This window comes from Cheilinus undulatus, linkage group 6 (assembly GCF_018320785.1).
Source record: "Cheilinus undulatus linkage group 6, ASM1832078v1, whole genome shotgun sequence".
NCBI classification, from domain to species: domain Eukaryota; kingdom Metazoa; phylum Chordata; class Actinopteri; order Labriformes; family Labridae; genus Cheilinus; species Cheilinus undulatus.
Genome location: NC_054870.1, coordinates 18099648 through 18124541, shown reverse-complemented (window position 1 = coordinate 18124541; position 24894 = coordinate 18099648). Strand labels below are relative to the sequence as shown.

The window sequence follows — 24894 nt, the reverse complement described above, 5'->3', positions numbered from 1 at the left end:
GCAAAAAAGACAACAATGACATGCTGTGCAAGAAACAAGGAGACCAGAGGAGACAAACAGCAGGCAGTCTCAAAAAAACACATCCTTTCATAGCCTTGTTAGCACATGTTGTGATAATAACAGAAGGGAGGATAAGCCTGCTCATAACAAAAGGGGTGACTGTTTATAAGTTCCCATTAAATTTCATGGAAAGAGAAAGCTTCAGCAAGATGATGGTGTTTTGTCAAGTACAAGCCACCAGTGAGGCAAAAAAGCCAGAAGAGAAGTATAGTGTATGAGGAAATGCAGCAGAACTGAAGGCTGATTTGTAATGTGTCAACAAAGAGGCTGCTACTACACAGTTGTGGACAGCTCTCACCACAGAGTCATATGTTAGCATCACTTGTCATTTCATGCAGAACTGGGATTTGAGGCTACACACACAAAGTGCTGATGAGCGGCATGCTGCCAAAAACACAGCGGGCCACCTCAAAGCAGCTGCAGAGGAGTGGAGCTTGTTTGGACGATGGTTTGTAAGCGACTGATTACTCATTCATGATGTAATGAGGGAATCTGAATCCTGAAATGAATGAAAATGCACATCCCAAGTTACTTGGCAGCATTCTGGCATCTTTAGGTGTCATTAAAAAAAGGACGAGGTGTCTGTTAAAAGGGACAGAATAATCATAGTTTTTACTCTATAGTGTTAACAACCATTGCTTGATTCTACAAAAGTAAAATGCCAGCCAGAAGTCACCCATTTTCTCATGCTGGTTAGTCTGGAACCTTAATGGTCATTATTTTTTATTTCTAGTGGGCATTTCAAAAAATGTCACACTCCACTCTACAACCAATCAGAACAAGTAAATTTGTGATATACAGAAGGGAAAGCTGTCGGATTTGTTTGGTCTGAAGTTTTTAAAACTAGAGAGTGATGTAAGAGACTCACTGGGCATTCGGTAGAAGAGGCGCTCTCCTGCTCCGTCATTGGTTTGAAGGATTTTGCCATCCAGAGACCAGTCCATGTGTGTGATAAAACTGGTGGAGTTACTACATTCTCCCACCTGCGGTCAGACAAACAAAAAAACACATGAAATTCTTTTTGTTGAAAAAGTGTCTCTTAAAAAGAATTGACCCCATTGGATATTTTACCCTATTGTTGATTTTATGCATAAGTCATGGTCGATATAATATGGCTTTTTTGACAAAAAATATCAAAAAAGAGTCCTCTTTAATGTTAAAGTGAAACCCAATTTCTACAAAGTAATATCAATTAAATAAAAACATGTAAGGTTAAATAAGTGAGTGCACAAATATTCACCCCCTTCAAATCAGCATTTAGTAGATGCATCTTTGGCTGCAATCACAGCACTGAGTCTGCATGGATAGGTCCCAATCAGGCTTACAGATCTGGACACCACAATTTTACTTCATTCTTCTTTGCAAAATCGCTCAAGCTTTGTAGCTCTATAGGATTTTCCTATAGATTTACCAGTACTCCCAAACAATCACATACACAAGAGAGACTCTCATGGGATAACGATGGAGCTGCTTGGATGAGAATTTTTTCCAGTGGGCTCTCCTCTTCCAGTTGCTCTCTCCTCAAGGCTACCGCCTGCCACCCCTTCTCTGTATTTTGTACACTAATGAATGCTGTAGCAGCTTCAGTAACAGACACATTTTAAAACTAGCTGATGATATAGTTATCATTAGTCTTTGTCAGGGGGGTGAGCAGGACCATGGGCCTGTTGTAGATGAATCTGTGGCCTGGTGTGATGAATCTTCTCTTGAGTTGAACATGTCAAAAACTAAAACATGATTATTGATTTTAGGAAGTGTCTTTCTTTTCCACCTCCAAGTGTTATCAAAGGTGCTGATAGCGAGATCGTAAAGAGCTACAAGCATCTGGGTGTGGTCCTTTATAATAAACTTTGTTTTGAGCCCCATGTTGATGTTACCTCCAAAAAGGTGCAGCACAGACAGGTCCTGAAGAGGGCTAATGCTATTCTGGATTGTCCTGATTCTCCACTTTAGAACGAGTTTGAGCTTTTGCCCTCGGGCCACGGTTTAAGGGATCATATAAGAAAAACTAATAGACTATAGGTCTCATTTATCCCCATTACAATATATTTACTTAATGGCAATTAGCCTTAAGGTGGCTCTTGTTCTTCTTGCACTGTTCTTGCTCATTTGCACATCCTCACATTGCACTTTTGCATTACTTGGTTGTAATTCTTCCATTTTCGGTAAGGGCTCTGGACTGATTTTTATTAGTGATTTTTTGTATGGCGTTTCTTATATTGTATTATTTTTATTATGTCTGACTTTTAGGCTTTTAATTGAGCGCTGTTTCACTGCTGATGTTGTCATTGTGTACCTTGTCTTTTGTGCTCCTGCTGCAACACTAATTTCCCTTTGTGGGACAATAAAGAGAATCTAAATCTGAACCCAATTAGCTGGTCCACTGTTGAATTAGGTCAGTCACTTTAAAGGGGCTGATTATTTATGCACTTATTTTACATTACATATTTTTATTAAATTCTCATTACTCTGTAGAAATCTGTTTTCATATTGATGCAGCCACATCAATAGGAATCTCTGCAGCTGCACTGTAGCTTCAGTTTTTGTAGTTATTTTGAGGTCATTTTATTTTGTAGCCTGTGGATCTGCCAAAATTTCCACCTTTTTGAATCTCTGGGCAACAGCATAGATGTCAACAAGTCCATCATTGGAGCCGACAGCAAGGTATGCTCCGTCTGGAGAGAACTTCATCTCATGGATCACCTCCTTCCTGTCTTTGATGTGCACAACCTCCGTCATGTCTCTGAGACAGACAGAGAAAAACACCCTGTTAATGCCACATTATAAAAAAGCAACAAGATTTTAATTTAGCCCATGTTTATTTGTCTTTCTGTTCTCTCTTATATTGCATCCGTTGGTGTCTGTGTGTATTTATGTGTGTGGATGTGTTTGTGTGTGTGGATGCTACCTGACTCTCAGCACAGTGAAGGATCCGTCCTTCATGCCCAGAGCCAGCTGGTATCCATCCACGCTGAACGCCACGCTCCGCACTGCCTCCTCCATGTTACAGCGAGCGATGAGAGCGTGATCCACAAGACTCCACAACCTGACACACATGCATATAAACACACTGTTAGATAGTAGGATACATCCAGTACCATACACAGACCACATGACAAATCAAATAACTGAAAAATAATAGTTTTAGGTCAAATAAACTCCATCTGTTTCATCAGCATTCCTGATACCTATCCAAAAACCTGAGGCTATCAGCCAGATATCTAGGAGTAACACTGGACTACAACCTCACCTTCAAACTACACATGATAACAAGTGTACAATCATATTTCACCTCAAAGATTTGACCAATGCTCTCACAATCAGACATTTCAAAAAACATTACTGTAACTGTCTACTTGCTGGCATCAACCATAGATCCCTCTCTCACCTCCAGCTAGTAAAAAATGCAAAAGCTCAAGTTCTTACTGGTTTTGACACATGAAATCTCATCATCCTGATTTTAGTTTCTCTACACTCACTCCCTTTAGTTTTACAATTGATTTTTAGATTTTATTCATCTTTTTGAAAACCTGTATAGGCTGGGATCAAAATTACATATCACAAATAATGACAACCTGTGAGCCACTCAAAGTGGCCAAGTGTTTCACTGTGATGACCACCCATCAGTCACATAGTTACTCTGATGACCACTCAAAGTTAACAGAGTTACCCTGATGACCACTCAACAGTCACAGATTACTCTGATGTCCACTCAACAGTCACAGAGTTACCCTGAAGACCACTCAACAGTCACAGAGTCACTCTGATGTCCACTCAACAGTCACAAAGTCACTCTGATGTCCATTCAACAGTCACAGAGTCACTCTGATGTCCACTCAACAGTTACAAAGTCACTCTGATGTCCACTCAACAGTCACAGACACTCTGATGAACAGTCAACAGTCACACAGTCACTCTGATGTCCACTCAACAGTTACAAAGTCACTCTGATGTCCACTCAACAGTCACAGAGACACTCTGATGAACAGTCAACAGTCACAGAGTCACTCTGATAACCACTCAACAGTCACAGAGGTACTCAGATGTACACTCAACAGTCACAGAGTTACTCTGATCCGACTCACCAGTCACACAGTTATTCTGATGACCACTAAACAGTCACAGTCCCTCTGATGTCAACTGAACAGTCACAGAGTCACTCTGATGTCCACTCAACAGTCACAGAGTGAATCTGATTACCACTCAACAGTCAAGGAGTTACTCTGATGAACACTCAACAGTCACAGAGTTACCCTGATAACCACTCAACAGTCACAGAGTCACTCTGATGACTTCTTGACAGTAACTACTGTAACCTTGCCCTGTTTATGTATGTGTCCTCTTTCTAACAGGAGGAATAGTAACAACACGTCCAAGTATTTGCCTTCTCAATCTGACATCAGTTGCAAATGTCAGGTGGTGAAATGAATGAAGCCTTACATGTCATTAACATACATATATATATCTATGTACAATCTCCTTTTATTGTTTCAATTTCTAACTTGTATTTGTATGGTTGCATTTTAGTCATTTTGGTTTCTAATTAGAACTGCTCTGTTTCACTACCTTTAGTTCCACTACTTTAACTCTTTCATTGCTCTCCTACCATCTCATTGATTTCTCTTTTAGTTGCTTTGATGTGTTTTATTTGTTTTTATCTTTCTATTCCTCTCATTTCTTTAATTGCTATATTATCCTACTTCCCTGGTCCCCCTGGTCTCAATTTATGTTGACTGGTTCTTGAGTTGCCTGGATTCTTACAGTGAATTTTATGGTGACTCTTGAGGTGGGTTAATTATGTCAGTTGGGTGTTGTGTTGATGTTTTAGATTTGTCTCCTTGCTTGTGTGGGTTGGTTTCTTTTATGTTTGGATTCTTTGTTTTGTTCTTTGCTGTTGCTGAATGTTGAAGCACTTGGAAAATCTGTGATTTTATAAAGTATGATATACTATATATAAAGTCATTACCATTATTCGCTTCTCCACTCTAATGTTCTTTAAACTGGATTGAATTTTGATAGATAGTTAAGGTTTGCTTTCTAACAGTTAAATGAATATTTCACTAACATAGCCTGAAGCAGAAACTTCGGGTCACATTTGAGCAACTTTCAGTGGAATGATTAGCTATCTTAGGAGACTTGTTTGTCAAAAATTATTTTGTGAATATTGACTCCGAACCTTTTTTGATAATTAATTGGAGTAACAGCACCAGTATTTTTTTCTTCATTTTCTAACACTGATAATGGTTACTCAATGACTGTAGAAAATAGTACAGATAGTTCTGGGATCTCATCCCTGTTACTCATTCCTAAACTGCTCCCATCTTTTTGCCATCCTCTTCTCCTTCCCTGGTCTGTTGTTCTGTAACCATCTGTGTCTGTGTGTGTTTAGCTGACTGTGTTGGTTATTATAATTATATAATATATATAATTGGTCTCTGAGGAACCTCCTGCAATGCTGGAAGAAGGCAGTAAGCAGATGCTGCTGATCAGCACAAACTGTCTCACTGGAAAACAAATAAACCTGTGAGGCCTCCAGTGGAGCAGGTAACCCCAAACAGAAGTTCCCCTGTAGTGGCTAATTCCCAGCATGTGTGAATGTGACACGACACAAACTGTAGATCCTGTACTGACCTGACGGAGCGGTCATCACTGCCAGTGACAGCCAGAGGTTTTTTAGGGTGAACGTCCAATGCCCAGAGCTCGCCCTCGCTGTGTCCCTGCATGATGAGCAGTGGTTTGTCCCGATCTCTCACCATCACCTAAGCACAAACATAAACACCTTAAACAACGTAGAACTGCCTAAACTTTGAAGTTAGCAATGAAAGAGTCTGTATTTGACTAAACTTGAGTTCTTTTGAGTGAAAAGCTCTTTATAGTTCAAGGTTTCTATTTAGCTTTGCTCAGTATTAAGAAGGAGGAAACTGTATGCCTGGCTTTCTCAAAGGGTAAAATCTCAACACCTCTTCATTCTGTGCTTTAAATGTAGCATCCATTTGGTGCAATAAATAAAAATGCAAAATGTTAACTGTGTAGGCCAGTGGATAGCCATTTGACCCAAATAAAACTCTTATTTAAAAGTCTCTGCAGGCATTAACAGCATGAGGCCAGGATTTCTTTCACACCTCAAAGATCTCGCTGTCCTGCGTCCCTGCCAGGATTCGGTCAGCTCGCCAGCAGACGCTGCGAATAGACAGACCTATAGGAGGAGAGAGGAGGACTGAATCAGATCTTAGAAAAGAAAAGAAAATCATAAATATGTAGAGTCGAAGTCAAGACAAGTCAAGTGTATGAATATAGCACATTTAAAAATAGCAGGAGCTCACCTAAAAGCTGCAAATGCGTACATTAAATTCACAGGCTAAGGAACAAAGATGAACTTTAAACTGAGATCTGAAAAATATCTAAGCAAGTCAGCACTTAGGAAACAAAACAGAAAATGCAACCAATATCATCCATAATAATAATAACAAACATACTTTAGAATAATAGAAGGAATAGACAATAAAAGATGACATGGGAGAAAGAAGAGTCATAAGAAAAATAAAAGTGTTAAAGGAAAGGAAGAAGGAATTTGTGGAAGAAAGAAGATCAAACATTTAGGAGAATGACACTGAAAAAGGTATAAAATATTCAGTAAAGCAGAGGATAAATGAATAAAGGTGGTGGGATGACTAAATTAAACAGAACAAAACAAAGCAGCGGGAACTGAAGAAACAGACAGACGGTGTTAGATCAATGGTTATTGATGAGGAGGTGTTTTTAATTAGACCTCTAACATTAACTCTAGATAATGAGTATCAGTAGAGAGGTTATAAAACCTTTATAAAAAATGCTAATCCCATTTGTCTGAGACAACTAAAGCCTTAAATTAATCTTCTTCTAAGCTTCTATTTTTTTATGTTAACTGTGAACTTTTTTTTATTTCAACAGTATGCAAAGCAAACCTGAAAATGTAGTAGCATCCTTAGAAAATGCCAATGATGCATGAGGTATGCATAAGTATCACATTACATACTAAATAAAGGTAAACACATTTATTTATTTTAGATTAAATAAATATGTCTGGCAGTATTTTTTGTTATAACCACAGATAATAATTGACAAAATTACTGTCTCTGTTAGCAGTGACCAATAAGAGCACACTCAGAGTTGTCTACATAGCTGATGCCTAAATGATGCATAGTTTAACCGACTTGCATCTTGCTGATGATAAAGTGATTAATATTATAGCACACTGTATCATTATTCATGCAAACAAAAGCCAAAAATAGCTCCCAAGATAGTCCTTTTTTTCTTTTTAGCCAGCTATATTGTTAACAATTCTAAGCTTGTCAGCCAACTGTAGCTCAGCTATAATGCATCGACATGTACTGCCCTAAAACTCATACAACCATGAATATTCGTGAAAATGTGGACAGGAAAGTCTTGGCCTTCAAGTGGTAACTGTATGGAAACAACATGGCTCCCAAAAAATTGGTAGTTCTTAATTAAAATGTTAACAGTCATTTTCCACCATTAGACAAAGGTCAAGAGCCAGATGAACTCTCTTCATAGATCCTCTTGATCCATGTAGAAGATCCCAAACATGAAAAGAAAAGAATCTACCTGAATACCATCAAGAGGGACGTTCTTTTTGTCTTTTCTTGTGAACACAGAAAATACAAGCCAATCTGAAGACACCACTGAAACTGTATCTTTATCTTAAGTCCATAAAGCAGAGTTTTTTCTGGTTAGGTTAACACCATGTCTTTATGTGATAGCTAGCAGCTAGTGTATTTTTAGCTAACAATCCTTCAGAAAGATACCTTTTTGGGAAAGTGGGGTAAGATGAGCCTGTGGGTTAGTTGAGCCTCTCTTTGTTTCTAGAAAGTCATAGTCGAAACTGATGATGTGGCAAACATTCTTAAAGAGATATCTGCTATACTCTGCCAGTGAAGAGAGGGAGCTCATGGAGTAAGATGTACTCACATTTTAGTTTACTAAACTTTTCTTTAAATGTTTATGGTTTTTCATATGTATGTGTCTGAACAATTATTTAGACATTTATATAAAAAAAAAACATGTTAGTGCATTATTAAGCAACAATGAGAGGCTACACTGTTAGCATGACGTTAGCTGTAACCTGCCTGGATGATCCTCTGTTAAAGTGGTGACAGTGGGGGTAACTTTTCCAGAAGACCACTGGCTCAACCCCTTATATTCCCCTGCAGTGTGGTTCAACGTTATCTTGAATAGTTGGTTGGTTTTAGAATTGCAGTTGATTTGGACTTTTTATCTTGACTTTGCTTTGGTTTTTGAAAATATGCCTGTGTGCAGCAATGACAAGTATTACATCCTGTACTAACCCAGTTCTGTAAGAATTGCAGTCAATTTTATTCTTTACTAACTTGATTTTGGTGTTGTTAACTTCGTTGTTTTTCTTGATGTTTAGCAGTAGCAACAGATTGTTAAGATTAGCAGAGTTTCCACTGGAGGGATACCAATGACATGTGAGGATTCAGTGCATGCTAACATTTTACCAGACAAACAGTGACTACTGTTGCAAAAGCAAAGCAAAATTAGAAATCTGAAAAAAATGGGTAAAATCCCTATCTTTAAATTATATCATAATTAGTCCATACATAAGGTAAATGGGGATACTAAAGCTAAGCCAAGAATCTGACCTGCAAAAACACTGAGCACCATTTAAACCACCCAGAAAAGTTATCAGATACTTGTTTATAGTAAATATGAAAAAGTATTGATCAAGTTGATGTAACTCCTCTGCCTACCTGTGCGAGACTTAACCCAAGCTTGGTTTTATGAAAATGTTTAATTCAAATGTTCACTTCAATAAAAGTTTAGGTGGGATGTGTTAAAGATACAGGGTTTCTTGAGGGTATATTCATTTGCATAAAAAAGAACAAAGTTATAGTAAGAGATGTAACTCCATGGTTCTTAGGCTTTTCTTTTCTCTTCTAAGCATTAGCTAATTTGTCGATCAAAACTTCAATATAACACCCACTGGTCTATTTGTTAAAGACTTTAAACTTAAACTTTTATAAAGACAAGTGGATGCTACACACAAGCACACACAAACTTTTCTCCTTCATCAGAACCGTCCAACTGCACGGTCACACTCTTGTTCTCCACCATCTAAAATCTAATTAGCAAACCGTTCAGCTCTGCAGCTCCCACCATTTAGAGCGGCTGCTGTCGCTGACGGCATGAATCACAGTGTGATGTTTCCTGTAACTTTGTTAGAGACTCTTCCCTGGAGGTTCACATGCTGGAGAAGACTGAAACCAGAGGAGTTACAAGGGAAAATTGGAGATAATTTGGAAAGAGGTATGGCACTGTAAAAACAGTGAAGCAAAGATTTTTGATATGTGATCTCAGAAATGTCAAAAGCAGCCGCAGGGCAGCAGAGAGGAAAACTTAACAAGCTGCATCTTAACACCCTAAAGCAAAAAATAAAAACTGGATGATATGTGTGGCTCATAGCAGTATTATTGTTATGCCATCCTTCTTTTGGCTTTCCTCTTCCTCCCGTATGACTATACTTTAATCCATTTCTTAGAGGCTTGGCATCTCAGCTGCTGGTATCTTGATTTACACATTTTCTTATGATGCCACCCCATGCAGTGAAATATGCTTCATACACTGCTTTCATCTGTGATTGTTAGCTAAAAGTGTTAGATTTGGCATGACAGTTCTGCCAGTCAGAACTTTGAAAATTCATAAAAAATTAGTGCTCAACAACAACAAAGCATTTATGGTCAAAGAAGTGCTGATCAGTGTTTTCTCTTTTTGCACCATTCATTGTAAATCCTAGAGATGGTTGTGCAAAAAATCCCAGTAAATTTGTAGTTTGTGACATAATCAAACCAAGCCAACTGGCAACAACCACAGCGCATTTAAAGCCACTTAAATCCCCTGTTTTCTGCATTCTGATACGCGGTTTGGCCTTTGACAGACTGTCTTGAGCACATCTACACACCAAAATGCAGTGACTTGCTGACATTGGATTGGCTAATCAGATATTTGTATTAATAAGCGGCTGAACAGGTGTACCTAATAATGTGGTCAGTGAGCATATCAAGTCCTGTTTTCATTAAATATAAAGCAAACTTTCGTTAAACTTCTCAAATGTTGCAAAATTCAAATCAGACAAGTATAGAATCTCATTAAAAACTATTGCGATTTCTCTGTTGGAAAACAGGTTGTTGACCTTTTACTCCGTGTGTCACACAGGTTCTGACTTCCTTCGCTTCTGATAAAGATGAATCCATCTATTCATTCTCTGAACTTTCTGAAAATCTCTCTTTGAGAGGTGAAGGAGTTAACCTCCCATCTCCTCCAACTTCTTCAAAATGAGGCAGCTTCCATCCGTGACATGATAAAACCCCTCAGCCTCCTCCCTTAAGTCTTTCCCTCAGTAACTTTCTCCTCAGACATCTTCAGAGAGGAGACATTTAACAGAAAAGGAGGCCAGGGGCTTAATGGCTCTCCCCTGCAGCTTTTTCTAAAGAAATACATCATTTCCACCTCCAGCTGGGGAGCAGCATTTAGGAGAGAAAAATGAGGAGTGGGGTTCAAACATTCACCACTTCTGGGTTCTTCCAAAATCAGGTCATTTCTGCTCTCCTGCTAAATATTTTACTCCCCTGCTCTCTTTGTTACTTGGAAACTTTTCCTCAAACACCTTCAGACAAGAAAGAGGACAAATCGGGTCATCCAACTGAAGACAGAAGATAACAATTACAATCTTTGAAAAAGAAAGTGTCTGAAAGAAAGGTGAAGGGTTGAAATATTCACCTCCTCTGCATGAACTCAAAAGAAGACAGATACATTACAACCTTCAGCTAACAAAAGAGACTTTGATTTAAGAAAAATAATTTTTCACTCCTTTCTTTTCAGACTAGATGAAAGTTGGATTTAGATAAAGAAATACATTAGTATTTCAGCTCACAGGATTTCAATAAAGTTTGTAGAAAGGTTTAAATACAGAGACAGGGTGTTTTTAGACCAGCTAGAGTTTTTGTTAAAGTGGAGATTCAGACAGATTAGAAGGTCACAAACACAGAGAGGATCGTTAGTTGAGCACCTGTCTTTTATAACTGGAGTCATCTTTTGTTCAGTAGAAGTATACCTGTGCCTTGAAATGTAATGCAGAGTCTGTAAGCCAGGGACAAGACTTTTGGTGTTTGGTCCCTTTTTGTAGTCTGCTTTATTTAAGCAAACACTGAGTGTACACTCAGTGTCTGGGAAAAGTCTGGAAAAGTCGGTGTGGAGTCAGAGAGGTGGGAAAAACAGCATTTATGAGATGCCATTGGCTTAAAACAGAATATATATATATATATATATATATATATATATATATATATATATATATATATATATATATATATATATATATATACAACACTTAATAAATTTATTAGACCACCACCCAAAGTAAGGTTTATGCCACAGCTGCCCTAAATTAACAGCATTGGTAATTACCAAAATATTTTTTTATGTTTCTGCAATGGTTAATACACCAATATGTAGAAGCACTTTAACCCAAATGATATTTCTAATGCTAAAATATAATTATTATAGTTATCCATGAATTTTCAAATTTTCTGATTTACAAAAAAACTGAAAAAAATAAAAAATAAATAGTAAAGCACATTATTATTTCTTGATTATATGTCAAATTATAGTTATTTGCCTGCATTCCTGAACAGAAAAAAATAGTTTTCTGGTTGAATGTTATGCTTGATTAATTTTTGACTTTTCAGGGAAGCCTAGTGAGCCAGCTCAAATTTGGGTATAAAAAGGTGAATTCAGTTTGAAATTCCTCATTCCTGTTCAAAATGGTAAAACGTGGAGAGCTGACTGAAAATGAAAGAGTCCGCATTAAAGCACTTGATGATGCTGGATGGTTCCTGAGACAAATATGACAGGTGGTCTAATAAATTTGTTAAGCACTGTATATACAGTGCACTACTGGCACCACTGTTGCCTTCACACCCCACAATTTCTCTAGCTCTTCGTTTTAGCTCCTTTTCTCAAGCTTATCGCTTTCCTTTTTCCTGATGTTGCTCTCGCTCAGTACCGCTACATTCATCACTACCGTTGTCTTCTGATGTTTATCGACCAGTGTGACGTAAGGCTCATTAGCCAACACCATCTTGTCAGTCTGGATCTGGAAGTCCCACAGGATCTTTTCTCTCTTGTTCTCCAGGTGTCGTCCATCTTGACCCCTCAATTTGGCAGAATGACCAGCTCGTCAAAGACTCAAAGTTGCACCAAACTTCTTCCATTTGAGAATTACAGAGGCCACTGTGCTCTTGGGAGCATTAAGTACAGCAATACTTTTTGTAGCATTCCCCAGATCTGTGCCTTGCAATAATCCTGTCTCTGAGCTCTGCAGGCAGTTCCTTTGACCTCATGGCTTGGTTTTTGCTCTGATATTCATTGTCAGCTGTGAGGCCTTCTATAGAGAGGTGTGTGCCTTTCAGAATCACGTCCGATCAATTTAATTTACCACAGGTAGACTTCAATCAAGGTGTAGAATCATCTCAGCAAAGACCCAGAGAAATGGGAGGAACCCTAAATTTCACATGTTTTCACAAAGGGTCTGAATACTTATGTCAATGTGATATTACAGTTTTTTAACCATTAATATATCTGCAAAAATTAAGAGGTATTGACTGCAGATTAATGAATGAAAGTTAATTTGTTCCACTGTAGCATCAGTCTGACCTGAACAAAACTGACACAAGTAAAAGGGGTCAGACTACTTTCCGAATGCACTGTACATCCTTGTTTTTTTTTTTCTTTTTACCTTTATATCCCTGCTCAGCTTCTCGCAGGTCGATTTTTGTGATTGGTTTGAAGTCAACATCCCACAGCCGGACACAGCCATCTCTGCCTCCTGTGGCGAAACCCTCCTCACAGGAATACATGCTGAAGATACCAGCCTGTGTACACACAAACATGAATAAATACACCGTTTACAGAAAACTGCAGATTAGAATCTCTAACATTCTCTGTCATTAGACAGTTTAAGTATTTTATGCTTTCTGCCAGCCAAGGCTAAAGGCATAATGCTTTCCGTCCATCTGGGCTATTCTTGTGATTGCGTTATCTCAAGAATGAGATTCTTGAGATCTTTGTCAAACTTTGCAGCAATGTCCACTCTGACTCAAGAATAAATAGATTAGACTTTGGAGGTCAAAGATCAAGGTAGTTAGACCTTAATTTCGTCCCTTAGTTGTGAATGCTCTCAAGAATGCTCTGAGGGTCCAGTATGACTATGAATTTTTAACTTAGGCCACATTTTGTGAAACTTTGTGCATTTATTAAAAAGAAAATAGTATTTATGAGACTCACTCCATGTGCTGCTTGGACCGTTCGTATCAGGTTGAGTCCTTTCCAGATGTAAATGTCCCCGTTGAGTGCTCCCGAGTATGTGATGTCATCTTTTGCTGACGCCACACACAGGATTGTCTGCAGGTCACCTGTCTTCCCAAAAATCCCTCGCTTTGGAGTGAGAGCGTTCCCACACAGAGACCAAAACTACAGAACGAGAGAGAAGATACTCATGATAAATTGTCAGACAGTGTGTAACATTTTAGTGATTTTTGAAACTCTTATAGTGATGGGTTTTGATTTTAAGAGAAAGAGAATTTTTTTTTACTTTTGATCCTTCACAGCTATTACATTTGAACAATAATTTCAAAACTCTGTGTATTTTTTTATTCCCAGTATGTACAATAATTGGATAAATGTAGGTTGGGACTACTAGGGTAAGTGGGAAGTTTTAACATCTCTGATATCACAAGATCGGTCTACTTCAAAACGCTGGTTTATATTGTGTTCATTTGATGACATAAAGCTGTGTATTTAAAGAGTAACTAAACCTAAAGCTAAAGGTTTAGCAGAGGTGCATCCACCCTGGAAAAACTGCTACTGAAAGACTGAAACTACAGTCAGCAAGGTACAGTTGTTTCTTAGCTCTTTCTTCTTTAGATTACAATTTTTCCTACACTTTCATCTAATATGTAATTTTTGATATTTGTGATGAACTAAAGAATGAAATAAGTCCTAGTGGGATGACAAACTCCTCATACTTGTTATGTTAAATAAGCTATTAAACTCCCTTTACAACCACATCTTATCTTGAGTAAGTCATGAAACAGCCAGTGTTTTTTTAAGACACGAAAACTCAAAGGCTGAAAAATTATCAGTGTTAAAATCAGTCCAGAACACTCTCATCATACATTTTACCATTTTATTGAAAAATGGATATACAGTTTTACTCAGCAGGGAAGGCTCTGCTGTAAAGATGCTCCCTGGGTTAGTCAAGCAGCATGCTTTGACTTTCCAGGGAGCACATTGCTAGTAACTCCTGTATGGGTGGCTACATTAATGACAATGTGTACTGAATACAATAAAATTAGTTCAAAAGCAATTAATCGATAGTAGCACATATGCTCATATAGCATATGAGGGTGCAACAAGCTTTATGTGATAGAGGAGGAGGCTGGGGTGGAGGAGGTTAAGCTTTCCAGCGCTATGGTGCATCAGCATTAATGCCACAGGGATTAGTGAAAAGTATGTCATATTTAAATACACAGCTGTTAGAGAGAAAGAGCTGGGATTGGCATTGGGAGCCAATAATTGGGATGAGCTTGTCGTCAGCTGAAGACAGCTGGGCATATGACTTCCATGTCCTGCATGAACTAACACTGAGCTTCACTTCTTATGTAAGAAATGCTTTGTGACATGAGTGCAGTTTTTCCACGGTTTATGAGTAAACTGCATTTGACATTTGACTGCACTGTCAATACTTTAACAAATACCATATTTTACTACATAAGACTTTGACATAATTGGTCTTAAGTGAAGTTTTAATCAGGATTTTGACCTTTATCGGAGTGAAATTTGGATTTAAATTTTACCTTTTACTCTGCACACTTCACCACATGCTACACAAATGTACACTGAGCCTGTAAGGTGAAAAGTAAATGTTTTGCTTTTTTATTCCAAAGGTGTAATAGCTATAACAAACCATTTCATTCTTACAAAGCACTTTAAACCATTTCACCATAAATTTATCATGAGAATCAGTATTAGCTGCTGTTTGTTAGTGTGTGTTACCTTGATGTGTTTGACTCCACAGCTCACCAGGTGGCTTTGCTGAAATGGATCCCAGCAGATGTCAAATATCTGGAAAGAAGGAGAAATGTTAACAAATGTAGACCATTAAGATGCACAAACAAACACACACACGCATTTATCACTCTCTCACCCGGTCTGAGTGTCCGGTGGCTGTGGCCAGGATCTTCCCCCTCTTCCACTCCCAGATACACACGGTGTTCTTGGCATCAAGGCCGACCGAGGCTAAACGCTACAGAGAGAGAGAGAGAGAGAGAGAGAGAGAGAGAGAGAGAGAGAGAGAGAGAGAGAGAGAGAGAGAGCCCTTACCTCATTTGGTAATTGTGAGAACATAAAACAGCACTTTTCTGCAGTTAAACAAAAATATTATCCCATGATTCTGATAAAAAACAATTTTTCACAATCCTAACTTAGGCATTTATTTTCTCAATACTACTTGTTTCCAGCATATTGAAAATTTAATTTTCCTTTACATTATGTCATAGATGTATATGTAATATTTAGATAGAAAACATGGTCCAGTGTGTTTTTCCCATTCTTTTTTAATTAAGGTTCTTAAGTTCTTACAATAATGGGCTTCATGTTCAACCTCTGTCTGCCTGTAACATCTCAATAACTCTGAGAGATTTTTTAAACTTTGCACAAATGTCCACTCTGACTCCAGGATGAAGATTTTGGAGGCAAATGGTCAGGGTCAACAACCCTCCAAGACTAACTCCTTGACCAACCAATATAAATTCACTCTCCAGATTGTACATCTCATGCAGGCATATATCAGGCAGTCAGTATTTCTAGTTTCTCCCATGAATCAAAAGTTCAACCAGACAGAATTTTTGCAGCTGGAGCTCTGAGTGTGAATAATCTGAGCCACAGCTCTGCAGCATAAATAAAACGTGCTCAGGGATCAGAGGAAAACTCTGACTCTGTGCTCTGGCTTCATAATAAATCAGAGGCACCTAAAGTCTGAGCTCTTGATTTATTATTAAGGTGGATTTATGATTATTTTATTGATTCTGTGTTTACTCTGATTTACTCTGAGATGTTAAATTATTGTGACTGAGGCCTCAGCTCCAGGCAAAAAGTGCTGAAACAACAGTTTGGATCTTTATAGTCACTGCACAGCACAGACTCATTTCAGTCATTTATTTTTCTTACATTTGGGCAAAAAGAATATGACTTTAGAAAAGGAGAAACCAAACTCAATGCAGTTCACTGCTGATTCTAGACTTAATGTCAAAGTTTGCATGTCAGTGATGATGCAAACAGTTGTTACAGTATAAATCTGGTTTACAGGATCATATTTGTGTGCGTTTTAATAGAATAAGTCATGTCTAATCTCTAAGATATCACAGCTCTTTAAATACTGATTTCTAGATTTGCTTATACACCACTTTTCTAAAGCTTACATGATTTGATAAGATTTGAACAAATTGATGTTTGCTCATTCCTCTGCTAACAGCTGACAGATAAGCTGCTGAGGCAAGTAATGACATGCAGACAAATGCAAAATGCTTCTCCTCAATTTTAACGTGCTGGTCATATTTAAAATAAAGTAACACTGACAGTCTGGAAATATGAGCAGTACTGTATTTAAACAGAAAGAACAGCATGGGCTTCACAGGATGAGCAGGACATTGTGAGGATGTAGCTGACAAAGCAAACTACAATAACAGGACATCATATTTCTTTGTGGAACAGTGTTTACAAGGGCTACACAGTTAGGACTGTTGCTCACAGCTTGAAGATTGCTGCTTTATATTCCTGATGGTCTGGATCTCTCTGTCTGGAGTTTGCACGTTCTCTAGTAGACCCTGTGACCACTCAGAATAAGCAGCACAGACAGTAGATAGATGGACAATATTGTTTCAAATCGTCTTGTTTCAAATATTGATATGAACTTTTTTATTTAGAACATGATTAAAATATTTCCATTTTCTTTCCAGTCTGTTCCGGTTTATCAGGGAAGGGAGCCATATCGTCCTGCTAACCTTGACTGCAAATCTTAAATGAAGCCTATCCAGAGCAGTCAAACGGGGCATGCTGATTGTAAGAGCAGACACCTGCTGACCACTGCAGGGCCCATGCTCACAGGTGCTGACAACCAGGTGCCAGGCATCTGGCTGTCAGCACCTGGAGGTACCAGACACTCAAAACAAGAGCAACAGTAGAATCAGCTGTTTGGCATCGGCAGAGGAGATTTGGCAAGTTTTCAACCCACATACTCAGCTCTGCTGCTCATCCCAAAAATGATGATCCTTACAAATGAGGCACCATTTAAAAGGGAATTAAATATCCTTCCCACAGTACAAGACTTATTGCTGAGAAGCATTCTTACAATAAAGAAATAATTCACCAAACACAATTTGCCTTACTTTTTGTGCTAAGTTAAGCTATTGTTTGTTTTGAATAACTTTACCATTGTCATCTCAATCATGAAAAAGCATGTCATTTTTTCTTCTTGTCAAAATGTTTGTTTACAGAATTAACACAGCAGCACCGCTTAGTGTCAAAAATAAAAGGTACAGTCATCGCTTCCTGTCGAAATGTAATGTGATGTTCTAGTTAATTTGTTTTTTTATTGAATTTCCTATGGCTGCCCTCCAATGCCGCAAGCTGATAATATTTCTTGTAGCTCCACAGTGGACTTGGACTTCCACTGAAAAGCACTGGTAATTTGGATTTTCCACTGTTTCATTGAAATTTATCTCATTATAACTCATACAAATGGTCAAATGTGGTGAAGGCAACTCTGTATGATTTATTCTGAGAGGCTAAAGATTTAGATGTATTTTATCCCATTCCCTAAATGTCACAAAAACACAGCAAAGTGTCTGCTTTTGATTAAGCTGTGAGGCTGACAACACAGCTCAATGTAAAGATGGAAGAATGTCTATATTTTTTCTAAGTTAAGATGACAGTGTGAGCAAAATTAGCTGCTAAATCACCAGCATACACAACCCCTCACCAGCAGTGTTCCAAATGTGCGGGCTTGGTGATAGGTCAATTAGGGTTCTTCAGGATTTTAACAGAGATGACTGTACTCAATAATTTATTAACTCAGCACATATTCTTTCTAAAACTTTTAAATCAAACCTCTGAATTCTAGTTTTGGGATTTTGATCTTAGTTTCTTTCCATAACTGTGTTTTGCAAACTGAACAGTGAGACTTTTCTTTATGGTTTTATCTTTGTTCATGTTGTGAATAGATTGATGGATATCTATTGTCATCACAGTCATTGTACTTTGTCCTTTCCCATCATTCTTTCCTCTTTCTTTCCCTGTCTTTGTGTGTTAGTGTGTGCATGTGAAGCATTATTCTTCTCTGACCTTTACGTTGATACATGAGTGTCCTTTAATGACAAAAACCATCTGGTGGGCTCAAACACACCCACTGAGGTCTGCTGAATGAATCACATTATACATCATCAATCAAACCCTCTTTGTGTGTGTGTGTGTGTGTGGGAGTGTGTGTTTGTGTGTGTCACCTGTCCGTCAGAGCTGAATGCGAGGCAGGCAATGCCATGTGTGTGTCCGTCGCGGAGCAGAGAGACGGTCTGTACAGTGAAGGAGTCCCACACGCATACGTAGGGATCCTTCCCCACCTGACCTGTCGCCACCAGGGAGCGCTCTGGGTGCAGCGCCAGACTGAAGGGTAAAAGAAGGTGACGATTAAACAAAATAAACAGGATCAACATTTCTTCTTCTGATTGGTAAAAATTTCTGATCAATCGTGGAATAAGTTCAGTAAATCAAAAGTCAGATCCTTTTCTTAATATTAAATACAGGCAACATGTGGAAAAAAAAACTGTACAAAGAAAGAGTCCTGCATTCATCATCCTTGTTCAGTTAAGAGCACTGAGGTACAACCCAAATTCAGAAAAAGTTGGGGCACTGTGTATAATCTATATAAAAACAGAATTCAATGATTTGCAAACCACAGAAACCCAAATATTTTATTCATTATAGAACATAAACGACATATAAGATGTTGAAACTGAGACATTTTACCATTTTATGAAAAATTTTAGCCTATTTTGAATTTGATGACAGCAACACATCTCAAAAAAGTAGGGACGGGGCAACAAAAGGCTGGAAAAGCAGGGAGGAGCATTTTGCAACTACTAAGGTTAATTGACAACAGGTCTGTTACATGACTGCATGTAAGAGACGAGGAGTTGGGCAGAGGTTCCCCAGTATGTGAAAAACTGCTTTTAAAATTGTTTCTCAACTAAAATTGTTAAGACTTTGAATGTACCACCATCTACAGTAGGTAATATAAAAAGATTCAGAGAATCTGGAGTTCTGGAAATCACTGCATGGGCTTAGAAACACTTCCAGAAATCAGTGTTTGTCAAACACAGTTCACAGTGCTGTAAATGAAAGTCAAAGTTGTATCATGCAAAGAAGAATCCACACAGAAACACAGTCCAGAAATGCTGCTGTCTTCTCTGTGCCAACGCTCATTTAAAATGGACTGAGGCAAAATGGAAAACTGTTCTTTGGTCAGATGGTTAAAAATGTGTAATTCCTTGGAAACTACAGGCACTGTGTCCTTTGGACTAAAGAAGCCAGTTTAACAGCCTGCATCTCTGTGGTATGGGGGGAACATTAAAGCATCAGACATCATCTGGATAGGAGCTGGTTTTTGAACAGGAGGCACTCAAATTCAGTGTTGGGGGTAACGCGTTACAAAGTAATCCATTTGAGTACTCAGATTACTTTTTTGATGTAACAAGTAACGTAACGCGTTAGTTTTACAATTCAAGTAATTCCGTTATTAGTTACATTTTCATAAAAGTACTGAAAGAACAATCCCAAATTTCCTCTCTCTTCCGTGGCTTCAAAAAGAGAGAAAGAAAAAAAGGAAGTGCCTTGAAGCATCTGCTCTGTTTGTCCTTCTCTCTTCCTGTAGTCATGCTGGCACGTGCCAGCAGAAGGTAAACATTCTGTGTCATTACGCCGCATTGTTAGCTTGTTGAGCCAGCGAGATGACAGAGAGGACAGCAGGCACCTGTGGAATTATCCCCATTATGATGGATTTTTGGATAAAAGGGACAAGAACAGCATCATGGTGAAATGTAAGTTTAAAAGCTCTGTTTGCTTTCATTGACTCAGCTTTGCAGCCGTTCCAATTACATGCTGTTATTACTCACAGCATTGGAGTGATTCTGTCTGCCTCTGCTCAACTTGTTGTCAGATTGTGAGCATGTTAAAGACCTGTAAAGGTTTTCCTGTCTGTTAGCGGTGTTCCCAGGCTGCAGAGACACAGATTATGGGCTGTAAATTAGGCTGTACATTGGCATTAGAGTCTGCATGTTCAAATGCAGATGTGCGGTTGTTATCTGTTGTTTTTACAACCGCCGAGTGGAACGAGTGGCTAAAGGGTTTTAATATTTAGTAACGCAAAAGTACTCTAACACATTAGTTTTAGAAGTAGGTAATGCAGTAACGTAACAAGTTACTTTTCTCAGTATGTAACACAGTAATCTAACGAGTTAGTTTCAAAAGTAACGCTACCCAACGCCGCTCATATTCAATGCAAAACCAATACAGTCCTGGGCACAAAAACATCCTAGGTGTCAGCTGTTTTTTGTTGCCATGTTTTCAATACTCTAGGCCAGTGATCATCAACTGGCAGCCCAGGGGCCACATCAGGCCCGCCACAGCTTCCCATCCGCCCCCCAGAAGAAATTTAAAATCAGAAAATGTGTAGAGGAAAAATATGTTGTGGTATTTAGGGTATGTTATTCAAAAAATCTCAATAGGCTTTAAATTCTAGGTACTTTGAAAGTTCATTTTTTCCTGCCAGAGAACCACCACAATAGACTGGTTTCCTGACCATTTCCCCACCAATTACAACACAGCATTTTAGCATCAAACCCAGTGATGACAAATACCAGCCCCAGAAATATATAGCCAAAATATCACAATCGCCCCCTAGTGGCAGCTGCACTTTAGGGGATTGGCACTGGGACCCTTGGCCCTTGTACAAATGTAGCTGATGACCAATGTTTGAGGCTTGAACAGTTCAGCTTTTGAAACAGTGCCACATTCACTGTGCTCCTGTCTACCGTTGCGTCTGTTAACCCATTTTTGCCTCTCTTTACCCCTTTTCACCCCTTTTGATACACCATTTTTCGATTCAGAACCAGTTATATCAATTGCAATCCATCTTCAGCACTTTTTTGCCTGATATTGATACTTTTGACTCGTCTTTGCCACTTGCCACTCATTTTCTGCCTCTGTTAACCTATTTTAACCCTTTTTTAACCTCATGTTTTTTTTAACCACTTTGACACAATTTTTTGACAATGTTTAATCAGTTTTTTTTTCTTTTAAATAAAAGGGTTTACATTTTTAAGAGGGATATAAACTCCAGCATAAAAAAAACTATATATATGATATGAATAAAAAAGAATATATATGTATATATATACACACACATTGGTTTTCACAGCTTTATTCTAAAATAGACTGTGATTTTGCAGACCTCCAGATGATATATGCAATATAGTTCAACATATATATATATATACAGTACCGACAACAGAAAACATGCTGGTGAATCAAATACATAACAAAGCAGGATATAACTGTCATCAGCCCACTTGCCACTCCAATATTTTCTGCTGTGATCACATCAACGCCCCCTGACCTTCATGTAGAGACCTGAACAGGGTAAAGTTGGGCCAGGTTGTTTTTGTTTCCATGTGTAATGTGAAGTTTTCAGGTGTGCTGTACCCGAGTAAACAGGACTATATACAGTCCATGGGTTCAACAAAACCTCACTGCCAGAGTACCTTTCTACTAAACTTTCTTTGATTGGTTTCATGCTTCATCACAGCCAGAGGGCCATCACAGTACATCCAAGGATTAATTTTAGGATTTAACTTTTTTTCTAACCTTCAAATCATTTAATGGACAACCTCCCACATCATCATTTTTGACCATTTACGACCTCAAAGCTTTTCAGGTTCACAGACTACAGCTTTCTGGCTGTCCAAAGATCAAGCTTGATGCCCAGACCATGTCCTACTAATGCAAATGAAGCCCTAAGAGCTGAGTGTCAGACTGGATGCTTAAATATCATGCTATAAAACATGTCTGCTCTCATGTCTTGTGCAGTCTTGTGTCTGTGTCATTTTCTTTCTGTTTTTATTGTGTAATTTCAAGGTTTTAATAGAAAAAGTGTCAGAGTGGCTGTTGTTATTTTTAAAACACATTAAAAATAACAACAGCCACACATAGATTAGGATTAGCACTATTGCAATAGCTGTTGCCCTTTTCTCTTTCTTTTCTTTCAGTGTGTCTTTAAGGGGGCATCTATAAATAGACACAGATGTTTGGATTATTTTTTCTGACACTGCAATATGTTTATTTCATATCTGCATTAGTATTGCAGGATGAAAATGACATGCGTCTATAAATAAATGAAGTAAAGTAAGAGCCCTCTTAACTCATCTATTACATCCCAAAATAATTTTTTTTATAAATCTGTCTGCTCTCTCTCCCCGCTTCATCTCTCTGAGGGTCAGCGTGTGTTCTCCTTTACAAAGAGCCTGCTATAAATACACCCACTGCTTAATGGCATTATTATCAACACACAGTCTCGCTTTGTTGATGGTGTAATGATCCCTGATGCTTCTCTGTGTGTGTCTGACCTTGTCTCCTCTCTCTATTAAGAACCAGATGTGGCATAAGCAGATGTTAAAAATCTGCTCTATGACTTTATTCAGCAGTTAAAGAGCAACAAGGGTGGGAAGCTAAATAAAAAAGTCACAGGTAGCTATACTTTCTGTGCATTTTTGTGTGTTTGTGTGTGAGTGTGGAGTCAGGAAAGGTTATGGCTGTTGGCGGCGCTGTAAAACACTGGGAGTCTGTTTGAAATAAAAGGAAAAAATCGAACAGAAATAGAGCAGGTGTGTCAGCCACTAAGCAACCATTGATCTCAGGGATGCCTGTCTGCGCTGGGAACGCACACACAGACCCTTCGACATCCACTCTCCTCCCCAACCTGCCAGCCAATGAGCCTTCTAGCTGCCGTGGTTGCCATGACTACCACATTGCCAAGGGCACGAGAGCTGAGGATTGAGCCTGACAACTGTGGAGTCAAGGTCAAACATTGCAACACACAAACACACACCTGAACACATATCTTCTTATGATCTTATTTACTCTCTGAATCTTTAACCTCTTTTTTTTTGACAGCATAGCTAGGGCTTTTATTTTGAAAAACCAAGATTAATTCATTTAAGTCCATTTCTATCTCCATCCCCTAAAAACACATGACTGGCAAGTTCAACTGATACAACCACACCAAATGACACTCTCTGGTAACTTTATTTTCTTCACAAATGCAGTCCTGAAATTGAAAAAAAAAAACAAAAAAACAAAAAACAAAAACAAAAAAAAACATTAAGGACAGGCTGGCCCTGAAATCTCACTTGCTTTTTGTCCACATGCATCTCACAGTTGGAGACTCCCTGCTACACAGGAAGAACCTCAGGAAAAAGGACAGGGTGGAAAACCTTTCTTACTCAGGTCAGTCTCCCCCGGTTGCTCAGTTTTCTAGGGAGATCAGCTCTTGGAAAAGTCCTGGTTGTGCCAAACTTCTTCCATTTGAGAATTATGGAGGCCTCTGTGCTCTTGGGAACCTTCACTGAAACAGATTTTTTGTAGCCTTGCCCAGATCTATGCCTTGCAACAATCCTGTCTCTGAGCTCTGCAGCAATTCCTTTGACCTCATGGCTTGGTTTTTGCTCTGATATGCATTGTCAGCTGTGATGCTTTCTATATAGAGGTGTGTGCATTTCAAAATTATGCCTAAGCCTTTTAATTTACAACAGATGGACTCTAATTAAGGTGTAGAAACATCTCAGGAAAGACTGAGAGATCCTGAGCTACAAGTGTTTTTGCAAAAGGCTCTAGGTATTTACAGTGTGCCCATGTGATATTTCAGCTTTTTATTTATTTTCCAAAAATCCTGGAATTCTGTTTTAACTTTGTCGTGATGGGGTAGTTTGTGTAGATTAATGAGAATAAAACTGAATTTAAACAATTGTAGCATCAGGCTGCAACATAACACATCTTCTTTGAAGTGAAGGTGGTCTGAGTACTTTCTGAATGTGCTGTAAGATAAAATAGTAGATAAAAAAGAAGTGAAGCAGGTATTTCCAGCAGGTGTATGGAGGGAACACAAAGCAATACTTTAAGTGTAGAGAACAACTTAATAAGACCAACATTGGTCTAAACTACTATAGTAGCAGCAGTCATAGTCTAAACTATGACTAAACATGTTTGTCGACAGCCTTTTTTCCATGGGTAGACTAGCCAAAGATAGATCTTTGATGACTAAAACTAAACTATAAGTAAGTTTAGTTTATGTCACGATGGCTAAAGCTAGACTTAAATGCAAATGTGTTTTTGTCTGACTTTCAAAATCCATGACATTTCTCCACTGTGGGTAAATCTGCAAAATGCTATGCATCTGCAGCGATTCTTCCCCTCAGCTGTAGAGAGCAGGGACCCCAGGTTTGGCAGGGTGCACACTCTGTGATGGATTGGTACCAGATTCATGCAAGAGGGCAAATGCTTGGACTAAAAGTTAAGACTAAAATAAAGTGAGGACTTTTTATGGAAAAAAAAATAGACTAAAATGTTTTTGAGCTTTCATCCACTAAAACT

At 38.4% G+C, this 24894-nt stretch overlaps 1 protein-coding gene across 2 annotated transcripts in view; it reads right to left on the bottom strand.

Moving 5' to 3' along the window:
• The window catches only part of LOC121510579 (echinoderm microtubule-associated protein-like 6), a 144663-nt gene that overhangs the window by 65075 nt on the left and 54694 nt on the right, over positions 1 to 24894 (bottom strand). For both annotated transcript variants that reach the window (XM_041788659.1, XM_041788660.1), the window contains exons 2-11: positions 18696 to 18855; positions 15344 to 15442; positions 15193 to 15261; positions 13423 to 13608; positions 12875 to 13010; positions 6183 to 6256; positions 5692 to 5819; positions 2969 to 3106; positions 2662 to 2803; positions 929 to 1043 (exon numbers count right to left, since the gene is read on the bottom strand). In XM_041788659.1, coding sequence (XP_041644593.1) covers positions 929 to 1043; positions 2662 to 2803; positions 2969 to 3106; positions 5692 to 5819; positions 6183 to 6256; positions 12875 to 13010; positions 13423 to 13608; positions 15193 to 15261; positions 15344 to 15442; positions 18696 to 18855 — 1247 coding nt within the window. The remainder of the gene's footprint in view (positions 1 to 928; positions 1044 to 2661; positions 2804 to 2968; positions 3107 to 5691; positions 5820 to 6182; positions 6257 to 12874; positions 13011 to 13422; positions 13609 to 15192; positions 15262 to 15343; positions 15443 to 18695; positions 18856 to 24894) is intronic.